Source organism: Crinia signifera, chromosome 12 (genome assembly GCF_055691185.1).
Source record: "Crinia signifera chromosome 12, ASM5569118v1, whole genome shotgun sequence".
NCBI classification, from domain to species: Eukaryota; Metazoa; Chordata; class Amphibia; order Anura; family Myobatrachidae; genus Crinia; species Crinia signifera.
This window is the reverse complement of record NC_139228.1, coordinates 51,058,154-51,077,598: the sequence shown is the minus strand read 5'-3', so window position 1 is coordinate 51,077,598 and position 19,445 is coordinate 51,058,154. Positions and strand designations below refer to the sequence as shown.

At 44.7% G+C, this 19,445-nt stretch overlaps 1 protein-coding gene across 1 annotated transcript; it reads left to right on the top strand.

The window, feature by feature from the left end:
• Nucleotides 1-1,223: 1,223 nt before the first annotated feature.
• PSMC1 (proteasome 26S subunit, ATPase 1) lies at nt 1,224-14,495 on the top strand. The gene is made up of 11 exons (XM_083166596.1): nt 1,224-1,326; nt 3,512-3,565; nt 5,385-5,481; nt 7,066-7,190; nt 7,487-7,672; nt 9,526-9,654; nt 10,948-11,044; nt 11,144-11,333; nt 12,203-12,354; nt 12,837-12,991; nt 14,050-14,495. Exons 1-11 carry the CDS (start codon nt 1,324-1,326, stop codon nt 14,182-14,184), a joined length of 1,323 nt encoding a protein of 440 aa, XP_083022722.1. The 5' UTR covers nt 1,224-1,323; the 3' UTR covers nt 14,185-14,495.
• Nucleotides 14,496-19,445: the final 4,950 nt, after the last annotated feature.

Genomic DNA, 19,445 nt, shown 5'->3' with positions numbered 1-19,445 from the left:
ATATAGCGCGTATTGGAAATTATATATATATATATATATATATATATATACACACACACACACACAATCAAACTGCAGGCTAGGTCCCTGGCAAGATGACCCCCAGAGGCGGCGGCGACCTCCAGAGGCACCCGGAGGCAGCACCCGGCCACGGCAGAGGAAGATCATGCCCGCAGGACCCAGCCGTTGTCCCCCCAGCATCAGCAGACGAGGGACCCTCTATGCTGTGGCGGTGCCCCACCCCCCCCACCCCCAAGGTAGGAGGTATGATTAGACTATAGGAGACAGTGGCATGGAACACAGCCCAGGGAGGGTCCAACTCCAGCCCCAGGCCTAATTGACCCTCCCCAGGCCTCAGAGACTCTCTATTCCACCATTCCACCAACACCCCCCCCCCCCCCCATGCGGGTTCTCCTACAGGAAGTTAGCGCCGCAAATGGCTGCCTAGGATCTGTGCACTCAGCTATATGTAACCCCGTGTCTCCTGTATCATAACTGTACTGTCTCTGCTGTAACTGTGCTGTTCTTGCCCATACTGTTACCTACCTGGCTGCGGCAACAACCAGTGGTGCCGCTGATGGCTGCCTAGGCGCTGTGCATCTTAGCGTGTATGTGTTCCCTGTGTGATAACTATACTGTCCCTGCTTATATTGTCACCTACCTGGCTGCTGCAGTGACCCAAATCTCCAGGAATCAATAAAGAGTGAGGTGGCAACTCTACCTGTCGACCTATGCCACCTATAGACAAATGTTTTTTGTTTTTTTTTTCACAGTTTTGTGAAGAAGTGAAAATAGGAATGTGCCCTAATCTGTATTATATGTGAGTCATATGTTCTTACATGATGCCCTTTTTTATGACCAGTGCATTGTATCGCAAGATATTCTGCATCATAAACACTGAAACGCCTCGATCTTTCCACTTAATGTGGATGTAATGTGCTACACTACCGGGGCAGCAGACACATTGAGGCACAGAGGTAGGTAGCAATCACACTGAGGCACTGGGGTACCTGGCAGTCACACTGAGGCACCGGTGCAGGTGGCTGTCACACGGAGGCAGCAGGGTAGATGGCAGTCACACTTAGGCACCGGGGTAGGTGACTCAGGGTACTGGGGTAGATGGCACTCACACTGAGACACGGGGGTAGGTGGCAAATTGACGCAATGTAGCAGCTGCCTTATTGGCTGGGTCGGGCACCTGCTGGTTGCTATGGTGATGACAGTTTCCGCTTCCCAGTCCGTGCTGCTGCAAGGTTTGGCCCGGCCGAGGCGCCGTCGGGTGACGTATTTCCGGGCAGAGGACAGAGTCACAGAGCGGCAGACATGGTGAGTGAGCATCTTTCCTCCGGGACACGGAAACACCGACTACCGGGCCCACGTCACACCCAACACCTCTCTGTATAACGGGGTGGGACGACTACGACACTATGTATATACAGGGGAGGACTGTGTATGGGGGAGCACTATATACAGGGGAGGACTGTATAGGCGGGCACTATATACAGGGGAGGACTGTGCAGGGGAGCACTATATACAGTGGAGGAATGTGTATAGGGTTCTCTGTATGTACAGGGGAGGACTATATATATATATATATATATATATATATATATATATATATATATACACACACACACAGAGGAGGATTGTATATGAGATGATTCAACTTTATTGTCATAACCCCAATACATCAGGACAACAAAATTGAGTTTTTAATCCATCCGAATCGCAGTATACAACAATAATACCTAAATTACAATATCCAACCCTCCATCAACACAGAGTAGAATTAAATTCTTTAATAGTCCTATGGCAAAAACTATTCCTCATCCTATTCGTCCTACTCCTAATAAAACTGAAGTAATACAAACAGTCACTAGCTGGATGAGTACTATCCTTTAATATATTATGCACCTGATGCAAACAGTGCTTCCTCTGTATATCCTCTACTGCTGGAATTGGAGTTCCTATTATCCAGGCTAAATTGACTTTGACGGATTCAGTATTGAATCCCGGCGTTCAGAATCCCGACGCCGGAATCCCGACAGCCGAAATGCCGACAAGGGGGGGACGTGGATCGCCCCCCCCTTGCGGGCTCGCCACGCAGCGGGCCCGGTGCCTCGCTATGCTCGGCACACTAATTTATTTTCCCTCCAGGGGTGTCGTGGACACCCACGGAGGGAGAATGTGTCGGCATTTCGGCGGTCGGGATTCCGGCGTCGGGATTCTGAACGCCGGGATCCCGACCGCCGGGATTTACACTGCATCCCACTTTGACACCTGCTAAAATGCTCTATGTTCCTTATTCAGATCTGATCGCAGTACAAATTTGTTCTCAATATGGGCAAAACTATATGCACTGCAGGTGGGGCATGTGCAGAGAGAGTTAAATTTGGGTGGGGTGTGTTGAAACTGAAATCTAAATTACAGTGTAAAAATAATGCAGCCAGTGCAACCCTGCACAGAAATAAAATAACTCACACAAATCTAACTCTCTATACATGTTACATCTGCCCCACCTGCAGTTATAGACCCTTATTCAGATCTCATCACAGTACAAATTTGTTCTCAAAACCAGTGAACAAATTTGTACTGTGATGAGATCTGAATAAGGGTCTATAACCGTACAGTTTCCATACCAAACTGTAATACAACTTGTCGCAATACTTTAATTCATGAATTAAGAACTGGTTTGCAGTCAGAAGTAAAAATAGAATAAAGAAGTGAGCTCAGTACACATCCCTGTGGTACCCCTGTATTCAATGTAACTGGTGCAGAACTGATAGATCATGATCTAACTTCCTGCGGCATATTGATTAAAAAGTCTTCAATCCAATTACACATGGAACTATCAATCCCTAGATCCAAAAGTTTAAGGTTAGCTGGTATAACCTTAAACTCCGAACTGAAGCCAACAAACAGTTGGACGTACGTATTGTTCTTATCCAAATGTGCCAGTACAGAATGCATCATCAGTATTCTATTGCTGCAATATGTCGGTGAAAGACTGGCCTTTAGATGTACCAATACCAGTCATTCAAAGCATTTCATGATAATCGGTGTTAGTGACACAGGGTGATGGTTATTCAAATCTGGCGGACTGGAACTTTTTGGCACTTTTGGTATATAGGGGGCACTATGTATATACAAGGGAGACTATGTTTTTTTTTTTTTAGTTTCTATAATGAGTTATGGTTAACAATAAAATGCTGTCTGGGACTGTGTATCATTTCTAATACTGACAAATGTGACTCCTTTAGAGGGGTGAATACTTGTTCAAGGCACTATATATATGTATAAATGTGAGCTGACAATTTTTTTGTATATAGGCTGCACTAGCTTGTCCCAGCATTGTCTGACATAACTTTATATTGGTGTTTCCATGTTCACCCTATCAGTTCCATAGCATACATAGTACATTCGACACTCCATTATGTTGAATACGCATAAGCACAAATGTACTTACCCATGTGCACTTCTTTGACCGGTCATGTAATTGTGTGTTATTTAGGGTCAAAGCCAAAGTGGCAGCCATGGACCAGGAGGCGGGAAGAAGGACGACAAGGTGAGTGCAGAATAATGTCTCTATTACATACAGGAGTTGTACACACATCACCACAGAGCGGGAACCCATTAGCAGTGTATCCCAATGCTAATCACCTTTCTGCACCATTTGGTGTAAAGACCAGCACAGGATTGTTTCTCCTTCATCCACCAGGGGACACTGCAGTCATCTTACAATGGGGATAGAGCAGTGATAGGAGTCAGCACTTTAAAAATATTGACATGTGGCAGGCTCCTCCCTTCAGATCTCAGACTTCGAAAAAGAGGGAATCTGATCCACACCAGATTTCACATAAGGGACAGTGAGTTATTTGCATTGTGCTGGGATTATCAATATTTTGGGTTGAAAATTCAGGGTTTGCCTCTTGCCTCTCTATATATGTGTATATATAGTTTCTATCAACGGGACTTTGCTTGGGGTCGTTAAAGGTCCAGGTTTCGACTTTTTCCATCTTTTTTCACCGCAGACTTGCTCTGATACCAGAGTTTCAGACATTGCTCAATGGTGTTCTGCGCATTCAACCACAATTTTTGTCTCCTATGGAGCCTTGGGACTTGTCCTTGGTTTTAACCTTTCTCAAATCAGAAATGTTTGAGCCACTGAACTTGTTTGGACTTTCCAAAAGTAGTCTCACAGTTCCAGCGCTGCTCATCTAGGGCCTTATTCTGGTCTGTGCGGCCGGAGCCGAATATGCGGCCAGGACCGTGCGTCCTAAACCCCGCCTTCCATACGGATCGCTCACTCCGTCCGAATGCGGTCAGCCGCTGACCGCACGGAGCACGAGTGGATTTCTCATGTATACACCTCCTCCATTTCTGGGAACCTCCCCCATCATTCGATGGTCGCATACCATTGAATGCAGGACCGAGCGGTCAGGCAGCTCCCGCGAGCTCAGACCACTTGGGAATTTCTCCGTGCAAAAGCAGGGATCTGGGCAGGCAGCTGACATCCTGCAATGTCATATGTCCGCCCCCTACACGTGCGTCACGGCCGCATTACCATACGTACGCCCAGCGTTTTCACGGGAACGCCCATGAAACGCGGGGCGTATGCATATGTTAATTAGGCCAAACAGCCCTTCACACCCCTCTCCTCCCCCTGTTCGTAGTGTAAACAATTCATGCGGAATTTGGACGTATGTCCCTTTCGCACATGCGCAGATATGCCTCTGCACATGCGCAGACACAAAACATCGGCGGAGCGAACGCACGCGGACATATCCGCACCAACCAGAATAAGGGCCCTAGTCTTATCTAGATGTTGGAATGTTGTGGATTTATGTTCTCCTGTCTAGTCTAAACTGTCCTTACTGAAAGGTTCTAGTGGGCATGGGTGTTGCCAGTAAGTGGATGTGTTTGCACTGTATGGTGTAATATCCTGGTCATGAAATGAGAATATTCGTCTGCAAGTTACAACCAATTTATTATTGTTGAATTATCAATAATATGCAAATCATGTGTGCATCAGGTGATAGAATGTAGTCTATACAATGGTTATGTAGAAACGTAGGCAATGCCTGGTGCAGGGTCGATGTAGGGGGGAGTCCCTGGTGTTTTTGGGGTTTCGTAGGCTTTTTTTTGTTATGTCCTCCAGCCACAATGTTGCAGAAAGCTGAATAGACCTCTCTGAAGATTCTGTCAGTTGTGAGATGTGAAGACCATCTTCATTGAATCAGTCATATTGCCACCAATGTCTGCCGACCAGGATGGAGACACAGTAATGCCTTCATGCAGACTCATGTAAAGGCGTTTCACAATAATACTGCTCTCGTCTGTATAGGGTGTCAGAAATAACCCTTCTTTCCATGTTTAAATGTAAGGATAAGAAGAAGAAGTACGAGCCTCCAGTGCCCACCAGAGTTGGGAAGAAGAAGAAGAAGACAAAGGGACCGGATGCTGCCAGTAAACTTCCCCTTGGTGAGCAAAGATGTAACTTGTATCTGTCCAACATCACAATTTCTGTCCTACTGCAGAGACTGGAGAGTCCCAACCAAGTCACCGTACAGAGAGGCGTTCGCACATATCAGGGCAGTACGGATGGTGTAATGGTTAGCATTACTGCCTCACAGCACTGAGGTCATGGGTTTGATTCCCACCATGGCAACTGTGTGGAGTTTGTATATTCTCCCCGTACTTGCGTCGGTTTCCTCCGGGTACTCCGGTTTCCTCCCACAATCCAAAAATATACTGGTAGGTTAATTGGCTCCCAACAAATTAACCCTAGAATGTCTTTGTGTGAGTGTACATGTGGTAGGGAATATAGATTGTAAGCTCCACTGGGGCAGGGACTGATGTGAATGTTCAAAATATTCTCTGTAAAGTGCTGTGTAATACAGTATGTATGCGCTATATAAGAAAATGTTAATAAATAAATATCAGCAATCAGACCAGCAGCATTTCTCCTCCTGGGTCAGCTGTTCCCCAATTGTAGTAATGGCCCTGCTTCTAGGGCCTGATTGCTGCTGGGCTAATATTCAGAGGTCTGCGATCAGATAGTCAGCGTCCAGCCAGAGCCATTCAAGTCTGTGAATGCTAGGCAAATCCATTCTCAATATGCTCGCCATCGAATGATTTATCCAGTCTGTGCAAGTGTGCAAAACTCTGACCCATCCACAACTGTCAATAAAACTGCAAAATGATTGCAAATAGAGGAATTGCTGTTTGGCGTCACGCTTGTTGCGATCCAGATGCTTGGGCAATCATTTGACTGGATTTGCACAACAGCGATCGGCTGTGAATAACAACCTTAGTTACTGTCGATGCTGAGTAATGTTTCCTGACCTGGGGTGCCGGCCTCGCTTGTAGTTACTACCGAGATGCTGAGTAATGTTTCCTGACCTGTGGTGCCGGCCTCACTTCTAGTTACTGCCGATGCTGAGTAATGATTCCTGCCCTGTGGTGCCGGCCTCGCTTGTAGTTACTACCGAGATGCTGAGTAATGTTTCCTGACCTGGGGTGCCGGCCTCGCTTGTAGTTACTACCGAGATGCTGAGTAATGTTTCCTGACCTGTGGTGCCGGCCTCACTTCTAGTTACTGCCGATGCTGAGTAATGTTTCCTGCCCTGTGGTGCCGGCCTCACTTCTAGTTACTGCCAATGCTGAGTACTGTTTCCTGACCTGTGGTGCCGGCCTCACTTCTAGTTACTGCCGATGCTGAGTAATGATTCCTGCCCTGTGGTGCCGGCCTCGCTTGTAGTTACTACCGAGATGCTGAGTAATGTTTCCTGCCCTGTGGTGCCGGCCTCACTTCTAGTTACTGCCAATGCTGAGTAGTAATGTTTCCTGACCTGTGGTGCCGGCCTCGCTTCTAGTTACTGCCAATGCTGAGTAGTAATGTTTCCTGACCTGTGGTGCCGGCCTCACTTCTAGTTACTGCCAATGCTGAGTACTGTTTCCTGACCTGTAGTACCGGATAGAATATTTAGAAACTATGCTGTCATTGGACATGGGTAGTTTGGGGGTCCATCATTTGCTAATGTCATATCCTCATTCCTCTTGCAGTGACCCCACATACCCAGTGCAGGCTTAAGCTGCTGAAACTGGAGCGAATCAAGGACTATCTCCTTATGGAGGAAGAGTTTATCAGGAACCAGGAACAGATGAAGCCTCTGGAGGAGAAGCAGGAGGTAATGAGTTGTCATGCGCCTTAGTGTTCATTCTAGCCCCCGCCATCTTTGAAAACCCATGCAGTTCCTCTTCCCTGCCTGGGGGGTCGCTGTCTGCTGTAGTGCTTCTAGCACAGTGTGGTCTGTATATCAGCACTGATATGCAAACCAGACCTGTGCTAGAAACACCACAGCAGACAGCGACATCCCAGGCAGGGAACAGTAACTGCATGGGTTTTCAAAGATGGCGGGTGTTAGAAGACAATATACAATATGAGACCTCTAATGGACATGTTTCCTCTACATGCTCTTTACAGGAGGAGAGGTCTAAGGTGGATGACCTGCGGGGAACCCCGATGTCTGTTGGTACCTTAGAGGAGATAATTGATGACAACCATGCCATTGTGTCCACATCGGTGGGATCTGAGCACTACGTCAGTATCCTGTCCTTTGTGGACAAGGACTTGCTGGAACCAGGGTGCTCCGTCTTATTGAACCACAAAGTGAGTTAGCACGGGTCAGTGAGCTTGTGCTCATAGAATGTCACATCATCTTTTAACCCCTTCACTACCGGGTCTTGTTTGTCACGTTCTAACATCAGTATCACAGAATCTGTTATGTAGCACCCACACATATTATATTATAACTGTATCTGAAGATTTTATACTTTGACAAAGTACGATTAGTCTCTTTGCTTCAACTTAAACGTCAAAATATAACGTTTATTGACATTTTGTGAAAACAAACTAAAATATAATTTTTGCTGTCCCTGTTTATACACTGACGTCAAGTAGAAATATTATTGCACTTCATCAAATCATAAATACTACAGCATTAAACATGGGAATCCCTTTTATTAGGCAGAAGATGGTTTGTCTGCTCTTTAGATTGCCGCTCTTGACTCTGTTCTAGATACTATTGAATGCTATACAGCAACCACAAGTGAGCAGGGAGACCTGACATGCTGGGCATTGTAGCAGGTGACTAAGGGGCTAATTCACACCTCATTGAATGGAGTCTTTGCGATCAGATATAAGATGCCCTGTGCAAGCCTGCAACTTGCTTAGCACACCATTCACCATTGTATGCTTTGCTGGTGTGTGCAGTCTTGTGTTACCTTCTTATCCGCACTTGTGTGATCAGGTCTGAATTGTGCCCGAAGGGGTTCTGACCGTTCTGTGGAACGAAGAAGGGTCTCGACGGCGCTGAACAAGTATGTCTCTCGGAATGTATGTTGCTCGTGATGTAGGGCAAAGAATATATGAAAAAAACGTGTTAGATTTTTCAAAAAACGGGGTGTTTAAATAAACCACTTAGCAGGGGAATTCGTACCCAGACTCACAGGGTAGGGGTGTGGTAAAATTGTATAAAGGTATCTTTAAAGGGGTCCACCCGTGCAGATAGAAAATAGCTGGAGTACCAAGATAATGGAACAGTGTCCAAGATGGCGTACCGTACTCACTGTATATACAGGAGCTTGACGTGTATAAAGGTATCTTTGGTCACACACACAATACAAAAATATATCCAGAGATTGCAGATGCCTACCGTACTCACTAGGTGGGTAGGTGGGATACACATATAAAGGTTTCTTTTGGATGTAGCCGGATCTCTCAGATCTTTATCAGCCCCATCCCAGGGGTATATGGTGTATAAAAGAAAGGAGGACCGGTCTCAATAAAAGATTTATTGTAGGTACACCTGATATGTGGCCAATTGGCCAATAGCCACACACAGAAAGTCCAATGCAATAAAAACAAAGATAAAAGATAAAAACTCACTTCTCTGCCAACATGTTTCGGCTGTGACAGTGAGAAGTGAGTTTTTATCTTTTATCTTTGTTTTTATTGCATTGGACTTTCTGTGTGTGGCTATTGGCCAATTGGCCACATATCAGGTGTACCTACAATAAATCTTTTATTGAGACCGGTATACCTTTATACCGGTATACCTTTATACAATTTTACCACACCCCTACCCTGTGAGTCTGGGTACGAATTCCCCTGCTAAGTGGTTTATTTAAACACCCCGTTTTTTGAAAAATCTAACACGTTTTTTTCATATATTCTTTGCCCTACATCACGAGCAACATACATTCCGAGAGACATACTTGTTCAGCGCCGTCGAGACCCTTCTTCGTTCCACAGTACTTGCTAGTGAGGAGTTCCGAGTGTTCCTCCATTTGGGTCGGTGGCTGCAAGGACAGATAGCGCCTTGGGACTTTTCTACACCTTTTGTTTTTTGGGTTCTGACCGTTCTATTTTATGGAGACTTGTCACTTGTCATATATCTAAGTGTGGTGAGATCATTAGAGCTGTGATCTTTTCACATATCGCTATGCATGTTCTGTGTGCAGGTTCATGCTGTGATCGGAGTCCTCATGGATGACACGGATCCCTTGGTGACTGTGATGAAGGTGGAGAAAGCCCCCCAGGAAACCTATGCTGATATCGGGGGGCTTGATAATCAGATTCAGGAAATCAAGGTATTTTCCTCTAGCTTCCACACATCCTCAGAACATGACCTGAGTAAATGTGGGTTCATTGTGAGCACCATTCATCCTAGGGGATCAGCAGATCTGGGTTCATAGGGGGATCAGCAGATATGGGTTTGTAGTGGATCAGCAGATATGGGTTCATAGTGGCCAGACCATGTGACTAATGAGTAGGATCATAGCATTTCTGTATATACAAATCTCTGGAACTCTGAACCGTCTAGCTTACTAACTCCTTGTGGCCAGGTGTCCGTACGCTTCCGGTGTGTATCCATTGTTCTACATATGATTTCTTCTCACCGTTACTGGCTGCTGGTGACTTCCCCAGTGTATTGTGCCACTACCAACCACTTGTTCCACCCAGACTCCTACACCGGCACCTAGAATGGGCGTTTGGGGATGTGTGGTGCTTGATTAATGCCAGCTAATTCTCCACTGGCAGCTTACTATGCCCCAGAGCCATCCTTGGTAGCACAAAGAACGTATAAGCATTTGGCGCAGTGCTAGTAGGAGGTGCCAGTACAGTGTCCTTAGAGATCATTCTTTTTAGTTTAAAGCACAGAGGCCACACTTGAGTTCACAGCAGTAATCCAGCCCCTGTCCCCTCCAGCAATGCAGGTGCATGCTTATAGTGTGCACCTGCATCCTTCTGGAGTCTTACTCCGTGTCACCCCTGTAGTGTCCTATACCTGTACCATTTTTACTTGCTACTGATCTGGCTGGTGCAATCACCAAGTGGCGCCACTGAATGGCTGCTTAGGGGCTGTACAGCTTAGTGAATATATGTTCCGCATGTCCATGTCGCTCAATAGAGTACATCTAGTAAATATCTGTATGTGTCCTATATCTGTACTGTTACTGGCTACCTATCTTGCTGGTGCAATCACTATGTGGCGCGGCTGAATGGCTGCCTGGGTGCTGCACAGCTCAGTAAATATGTTCCCCGTGTCCCTCATTAGAATGCATCTAGTGTATCATGCATCGATGTCTGCCTTTTGTCAGTGAGTCTCAGGGGTAGACCAAAGTTCATTGTGGAGGTCTCCTGGTGGAAGACCAGAGATAATGTCTTTAATATATGATTTGAGGGCTTGTGTCATGAGTAGTTGGAGTGGGGGAACAGTAGTGGGCATAAGTGCAGAGGATCATAGAGCAGAGCATTGTTTATAGAGGGATGCTGAATGTAACCTCTGACCTACAGTAGTTATACATTATGAGTATAAGTGCAGAGGATCATAGAGCAGAGCATTGTGTATAGAGACGCTGAGTTTAACCTCTGACCTGCAGGAGTCTGTGGAGCTTCCTCTCACCCATCCTGAATACTATGAGGAGATGGGCATTAAACCACCCAAAGGAGTCATTCTTTATGGCCAACCTGGCACAGGTACAGTCTCTCCCCCCCACCCCCAACTTCCCTGTTTGTTTGTTTGTTTGTTTACTGTTCTGTCTGTCCATTTGCGGAATGTCTGATTTCTCTTCCCAGGAAAGACTCTCCTGGCCAAGGCTGTGGCGAACCAGACTTCTGCCACCTTCCTGAGGGTGGTGGGCTCAGAGCTGATCCAGAAGTACCTGGGCGATGGGCCCAAACTGGTACGCGAGCTGTTTAGAGTCGCAGAGGAGCACGCGCCCTCTATAGTATTTATTGATGAGATTGATGCCATAGGTACTAAGAGGTAAGAACTTGGCTCTACACGTTCCTCTCCCAGTGCTACCGGTAGTCACTTTCTGGGGTAACATAACACATCGGTAATACAGTGATTGCACTCAGCGCAAAAATGTGCTGTCCCAGTGGGGTCCTACTCCACTGTTTCTGGGTCTCACCACATATTATGCTTAAAGTATATGTGGACTATAGTTTGACTGACTTTCTATTTGTACAGATGGAGTGCTTCTAATCTTTGTAGGGGCTGGCTGTCGGAACGCCAGCCGCTGGAAGGGGATGCACGCGCATCCCCTTCAACCGGAGGCGCTCCCCGCCCCCCCGGGTCCCCACCCCCTCATCGCTGGTACCCAACGGCGTCCACCACCACCCCGCTCCCTCCCCTAACCCTGTCTGTCTTCCTGAAGCGGAGACGGGTAGGGTTCGCATCCCAGCCCGCACAGTAACTGGGACGCTCACGTGTCCCAGTCCGATGGAGCGGGGGCATTCTGGCGAGCCCAGCATTGAAGGAGAGGCGCTCCATCTGTATATCTGCAACCATTTCTATTCTTGTCAGGTTTAAAAAAAAAAAATTATAGTATATAAATTATAAACCACCAGAATGGGCGGCACTCACAGGACTTTTCTAGCGGCGATGTTTAGGAGGCGGAGTCTCGAATAGCGCTTAACCTTTCCGTTTTATAACTTTTATACTTTTTATAATTTGAAACGATAATCACTATTTGAGCGCTATAGATATGTGGGTGTGTATGTGCAAAGTTCTTTAACAATTGTTATCTGTTCCTGTCCCCCGTTGTGTTACTGGCATATTCCAGGTGTGTTCTGTTCCTGTCCTGCTTTGTGTTATCAGCCTTATCCAGGTGTGTTCTGTATATTCCACAGATATGACTCCAACTCTGGTGGGGAGAGGGAGATTCAGAGAACAATGTTAGAGCTTCTCAACCAACTGGATGGGTTTGATTCCCGGGGTGATGTTAAAGTCATTATGGCAACAAACAGGATTGAAACCTTGGACCCAGCATTAATCAGACCAGGTATAAATTAGCCCATTCCACCATACTGTATCCATAACTGGTACAGTTCCATCTCCATTTTTGCCCACATTTTATACTTGTAGGCTTTTCATAGCAATGAGGATCTCTTCACTTACATCTAGCACCTTGTCCCCAAGTAGTTGAGTCACAGGTAACCGCTGGGATCCAGGATGGTGGAACCACCAAGAAGCTGTGCAGCAGGTTAAATTAAATCCCCTGCACATCACTGTCGTCAGGTAGACCACTTCTGGTAATTAATCACTAGTGGGAGACTCCCAGGACTCATGTAGAGCAGGGTCGTCAGACCTGTCCCTATCGGGTACCACTAATACTCCCACTATAAAGGCTATTCAGTACCTGTTACTTGCAGACAAACCAAGGCAGGTGGAGCGTAATGAGACGACTGTTATATGTTGTATTACATCCACTGCCTGTGGGAACACTTGATATTTGTGATGCTCACTGACTTTTTTTTGAACTAGGCCGTATTGACAGAAAAATTGAATTTCCTCTGCCGGATGAGAAGACCAAGAAAAGGATTTTCCAAATCCACACGAGCCGCATGACGCTGGCCACAGATGTCACCCTAGATGATTTGATCATGGCCAAAGATGACCTGTCCGGAGCAGATATTAAAGTAAGACGCTTCTTTGTGAAATTACTCACATGGCGGTTGTTGCTGTATGTGTAGTAAATGTGCCGGTCGTGGGCTGTTCGTGTAGTAAATGTGCCGGTCGTGGGCTGTTCGTGTAGTAAATGTGCTGGTCGTGGGCTGTCCCTGTAGTAAATGTGGTGGTAATCTGTGTTTCCTGTAGAAAATGAGGGGGTGGACGGCGGCTCCCGTAATAAATGTGGTGGTAATCGCCTTTTGCCTTAGTTAATGTGTTGGTAATTGCTGTTCGCCATAGTAAATGTGGCGGTAATCGCTGTTTGCCATAGTAAATGTGGCGGTAATCGCTGTTTGCTGTAGTAAATGTGGTGGTAATCGCTGTTTGCTGTAGTAAATGTGGTGGTAATCGCTGTTTGCCATAGTAAATGTGGCGGTAATCGCTGATTGCCATAGTAAATGTGGCGGTAATCAATGTTTGCTGTAGTAAATGTGGCGGTAAGCACTGTTTGCCGTAGTAAATGTGGCGGTGATCACGGTTTGTTGTAGTAAATGGGGCGGTAATCGCGGTTTGTCGTAGTAAATGGGGCGGTAATCGCGGTTTGTCATAGTAAATGTGACTGTAGGCGCTGTTTGTCGTAGTAAATGTGTCGGTAAGCGCTGTTTGTCGTAGTAAATGTGTCGGTAAGCGCTGTTTGTCGTAGTAAATGTGGCGGTGATCGCGGTTTGTCGTAGTAAATGGGGCGGTAATCGCGGTTTGTCGTAGTAAATGTGACGGTAAGCGCTGTTTGTCGTAGTAAATGTGACGGTAAGCGCTGTTTGTCGTAGTAAATGTGACGGTAAGCGCTGTTTGTCGTAGTAAATGTGTCGGTAAGCGCTGTTTGTCGTAGTAAATGTGTCGGTAAGCGCTGTTTGTCGTAGTAAATGTGGCGGTAAGCGCTGTTTGTCGTAGTAAATGTGGCGGTAGACGGATTCTCCATGTAGTAAATGTAGCAATAGATTGCGGTTCCCCTAGTTAATGTGGCGGTAATCTGTTTCCAGTAGTAATGGGCCGTTGCTCAAAGTTACGTCTCTCCTTTCCCCCACAGGCCATATGCACTGAGGCCGGGCTGATGGCTCTCCGGGAGCGTAGGATGAAAGTTACCAATGAAGATTTTAAGAAATCAAAAGAGAATGTCCTGTACAAGAAGCAGGAGGGAACCCCGGAGGGACTCTACCTGTAATCTTCTTTCTTGTGTTATGTCACTGGATGAGGGAGAATTGTGTCTGTAGCCGGGAGAAGTCCCCTTTAGCTTGGCTGCTCCAATTGTTGGACTGCTACTCTCATCGTCCCCATACACGATGGAGTTTCTTTCTACGAATGCTGATCTGTGAATTAAGATAACAGAATCAGCGTTAGCACTGTGGTAAGACGTTCAGCGCTGGAGCATTCTGTCCCTCCGCCATGAGCTAGCATGAGGTCTGTCCCCAGGGTGATGGTCAGTTGGCCTGTCATGGCTGCTGGAGGTTGTGCTAATAAAATCAGTTACATTCAGATGATTGCAGTTTGTGTTATTTCTCAGTGATTGTGGTGTTCATATGCCAAGGACAATCCTCACTTACCTGCAGTCACTTCCTACGGCTGCCCCAGTTGGGATTACCGGATGGACTCTTCCATCCTGGACCCTGCCGCTCACCTCATCCTGTGTGTCGCCAGAGGGGATGGAACTGCTGTGATGGGAGGACACCAGGAAAATGGTCTCTTTTGGTGCCAACACGTCAGACTATCAAAAGCAAATGAACGGAGCTCCCCTGTCCTAACCAAACGCGCTGCTAATGCATGACGCACTTCTTTCCTTCAGTGTCTTACTCACCGTGGTACTCTGGGCCGTGGCTTGTCCTCTTTTTGGACCTTCCTAAATGTCAGTTTCTTGGTCGGCCAATACTTTGTCTTTATGTACTCGGATCTCTATACCGAGATATGTACAGAGTTTATGCTGTTCTTGTTGCAGAGAGGATTGTGGGTCAGGATAGAAATCGGGGAATGGGCGTAATACAGCCAGAAGTTCTGCTACTCTGCCGGCCGCAGTGGTGATTACAGAGGAAAAAGAAAAGTGTACCAGCGCTGGCTGAAAAACTATATATGAAAAAATTAATAGATAGAGCGGTATCCTTTACAAAATTTATTTATCAATAAAATATGCTAAAATAGCTGTACCATTAGTATATTAGGTATGCTTTTGTGTAAAACAGGGGGTTACAATAAAAATAGCACAATATGACATTCCATAAGCATCACAATTAATGAATTAAACGGGCATTTGATATATATTACCACACGGATGTCGCAGATGGTAGTCCCATAAAGCAGCAGGTAGCCAGGTGGCCAAAAGCAGTCCCAAAACACAGAGTCCAATGGTGGAATTAGGTGCCTCTGGTGGGAAAGATGGTGAACCTGGAGGATGATTGAATTTTCCTAGTCGCTGCCTCGGATGATGAGTCCGGATGGGATGGTGCAAGGTGCACAAGGCGTGGGTCCGCTGTGGTCTTGGATAAGCCCGGTAGGGTGATGCAGTGTGGATATGTCCAATAATATAGGGCTCAACGCGTTTCCCTGGGTCAAACACCCAGCTTCTTCAGGAGCAGGTATGCATGTGTATCATGCTAGGCTGTATAAATACCTTGGTATTGATTACCCAATTAGGTGCAGCTGTACAGGTGAATAAATGTTAGGATACCGTTCATTAAAATAAATAAAATGACCTCAAACCAGAAGGCAGATATAGTAAAGTAATTATAAACAAGTAAATAATAATAATAATGGTAGGAAAAAGTGGTTTTTAAACCATTTATTCTGCAATTTCCATCCGTGTCACGTGACTTGTAATGGTCACGTGACCCGGAAGTCACATAGAAATCCAAGTTGTCTGATTTTGCTGATATATATCTCTCATAGAATGAGACAGATCATGAGGGTTTAGCTCGCTCTAAGTTTGAAAAACGAGTAGGTAGGGAGAAGTACAGGAATAAATGCTTTGGGATAGCTTTTTCGTTATAGTGTGTGATCACATGTACATGTAGAGCCAATCAGAGGGAGTCACATGGTCGGTGTCACGTGACCCGGAAATCACACAAACATACACATTCGTCTAATATCAACAATAGATACCTCTCATGCTAGTGAGGTGTGTTGTGGAGGTTGAACTCGCTCTATATTTGAGAAACGAGTGGGTAGGCATGGATACAGGGATGTAGACACTTAGATAACTATTTCTTTCAGATTTGCGATCACATGTGCGTCCCCGGCCAATCAGAGAGGGTCATGTGATCGGTGACAGAGCTGGTCACGTGGGTGAGTTGTCACTGTTTACAGCGTCTTCTAGGTGGGCGGATGTTGCTATATTGGGAGCCAATCAGTCTCCGCAGTATATCGCGTTGTCATGGCACCACGATGTTTGTTGTCAGTCACGTGTGGAATCACGTAGGTTGTCAGAATTATATAGTGATCATGTTTAACAAAGTGTCATACCAATACTAATCGCTGCAATGGTTTATTGTTTCATATGAGGATAAAGGTTTTTGTAACAATAATATAAGTTTCAATCTCATAATATGGCAGGAGCTTGATGATAACGAAATATAGAGACTTAATTAGTGCTGCAGTATGCAGTGTTTGTATATTTTATATTGTTATCATGTAGCATCCATAGTTAGTATGACCAGGTGTAAAAAGATTTTCAAGTATTCATACGGTCCCTGTCCAATCATCTCATTATGAGAGGGTCAGGGGCACTATATGGATATCTGTCATGTAACCACTATAGAAGTACATAATGAAAAGGGGATATCCATAGGGAAATAGTTGTTAATATCAATATTGAATGAACATTGAAAAAATGAGTAAGATAAATATAAAGAAGAGAGATGGATTGAGGGGGATAAATGGTGATAATGGTATTGATTAATTCTAAAATAATCAATGTTATTGTATGATTGAGTTTAGTTCAATGCTTTCGTTTAGGCCATCAGGGTGTATTGAGTTAAATTTCAGCATCCAGTATACTTCTCGTTTACATAGTTTGTTGAATCTGTCACCTCCTCTCTGAGTTCGTTCTATTTGTTCAAGGCCTACTATTGTCAGGGATGACGGATCATGATTATGTTCTTTTGAGAAGTGTCTGGATACACTGTGTAGATTATTTTGGTTTATTATGTTCCTTCTGTGTTCCATAAATCGGACATGAAGGGGCCTAATTGTGCGTCCGATGTATGGAAGATTACAGTCACATTTTAGTAGGTAAATTATATAATTAGAATTGCAATTCATGAATGATTTTATATTATATTGTTCTTCCATGGCAGGTAATGTGATCGTGTTGATTCTTCTCGGGATATGTTGGCACATTGTGCAGCGATTTTTGCCACATTTGAAAAAACCTTTTGGTTTTTGTGTCAGCCAACTGGTTCCCTTTGTTTCAATAGCTGGTTTATGGGAGATATTTAGATGACTCGGAGCTAGTATTGTTTTGAGAGACCTATTTTTTCTATATATAACCCTGGGACATTCGGGGAGAAGTTGGCCAAGGATTTTGTCCTGTTTGAGTATCCGATAGTTTTGGGCTATAATCTTCTTTATTGTGGGAGCCTGATTATTATATTTACAAACGAAGGTAATGTCTTCGTTGTGGTTAGAATGTTTTGTTTTGGGATCTTTTTTGATGAGTAAATCCTGTCTATTCATTTCTTGTACTTCATCAAGAGCGGAATCTATTAGTGTTTGAGGATAACCTCTGTTTAAGAATGACTGTTTTAAATCTGTAGCTTGGACCTGGAAGGTACTATTGTTGGTGCAATTGCGTTTAAGACGCATGAATTGGCTTTTTGGGATGTTTCTTTTCCATGGTGGATGATGGGCGCTGGTAAAGTGAAGGTATGAATTAGTATTAACCGGTTTTATGTAGTTCTGAGATATTATGTGGTCTGTATTAGATTGAAGAGTCAAATCCAGAAAATTAATAGAGTGAGTGTCATAGGTATGGGTGAATGTTAAATTATATTGATTATTATTAATGTGAGTGACGAATTTAGTGGCAGAGTGAAGGTCCCCATCCCAAATAATAAAGAGATCGTCTATGTAACGGCCATAGAAGACCAGGCTCGCACCCCAGCCACCGCCCCACACATGGGTGTCCTCGACCTCTCCCATGTATAGGTTGGCATAGCTGGGTGCGAACCTGGTCCCCATGGCCGTCCCATTCACCTGAAGAAAAAATTGATCGGAAAACAGAAAATAATTGTGAGTGAGTATGAATTTGATTGAATCAATTATAAATGACCTATGTTTGCAGCTGAGGTCAACATCTGTCATTGAGAGTCTTCTTTCTATTACTTTGCAGCCTAGGTCGTGCGGGATGTTGGTATACAGAGCACTGACGTCTAGGGTCATAAATGCATAGGTAGGTTTCCAAACTATATTTTGAATTTTTATTAAGAGATCGGTGGTATCTTTGATGTGTGACCTCAGCTGCAAGACATATGGTTGTAAAAAGTGATCAACGTAAAAAGAAAGGTTAGAAGTGAGGGAATTGATACCAGAAATGATGGGGCGTCCAGGTGGTGAGGTGAGTGACTTGTGTATTTTGGGGAGAAAGTAGAAAGTGGGGGTGGTGGGAAATTTGGAAAATAAAAAGGTGAATTCTTCTCTGGATATGACATCTTCCTGTAGTGCTGTGGTTAAAAGGGATTTGAGGTCAGCTTGGTAGGTGGTAGTGGGGTCATGTAAGAGGATGTGATAATATTCTTGATCTTTGAGCTGTCTATCAGCTTCTTTGATATAATCTAATTTATTCATGACCACCACTCCACCTCCCTTGTCTGCCTCCTTTATTATTAATTCTTTATTTTCAGTAAGATGTTTGAGCGCTATTTTTTCTTGTTTGGTTAAATTTGAAGTGGGGGAGTGTTTGTTGGAATTGGAGCAGAGCTCCTTAAAATCTTCCAAGGTGATCTTATAAAAAGATTCAATGCTGCTACTTTTTGCTGATATTGGAAAAAATTCCGATTTGTTTTTGAAGATATTATATGGTGTCTGAAGGTCAAAGATTTTTTTATAAGATTGAGTGTTGTCAGTATTATTGGTCTCCCAGAGATCTTCTAGTATTGTCAGCAATGCATTGTCAGTAGAGTCAAGGATGATTGGAATAGATGTTTCATTGGTGTTATCCAAATGTTTTTTGGCGAAAAATCGTTTGCGACACAACGTGCGGATATATCTGTTGAGATCAACAAATAGATCGAAGATGTTTGGGCCTGATGTGGGGGAAAATTTCAATCCCTTGGCAAGTACTGACAATTCATTGCTGTTCAGTTGTTTATCAGATAAATTATAGACATATTTTTTGGCGTTTTCTGAAATCTTATTTTTATTAGAGGTTATCTGTGATTTCTTTTGTATGAGTTTACCTCCTCGTTTTCCTCGGGGCTTGGTTCTCTTCTTCTTTTTGGG

Bases quoted from the DNA above. Each gene is read 5' to 3' on its own strand.
- PSMC1 (XM_083166596.1), top strand. The intron at 5,482-7,065 runs GTGAGCAAAGAT...TTCCTCTTGCAG, and splicing joins TGCCAGTAAACTTCCCCTTG to TGACCCCACATACCCAGTGC. The intron at 9,655-10,947 runs GTATTTTCCTCT...TCTGACCTGCAG, and splicing joins ATCAGATTCAGGAAATCAAG to GAGTCTGTGGAGCTTCCTCT.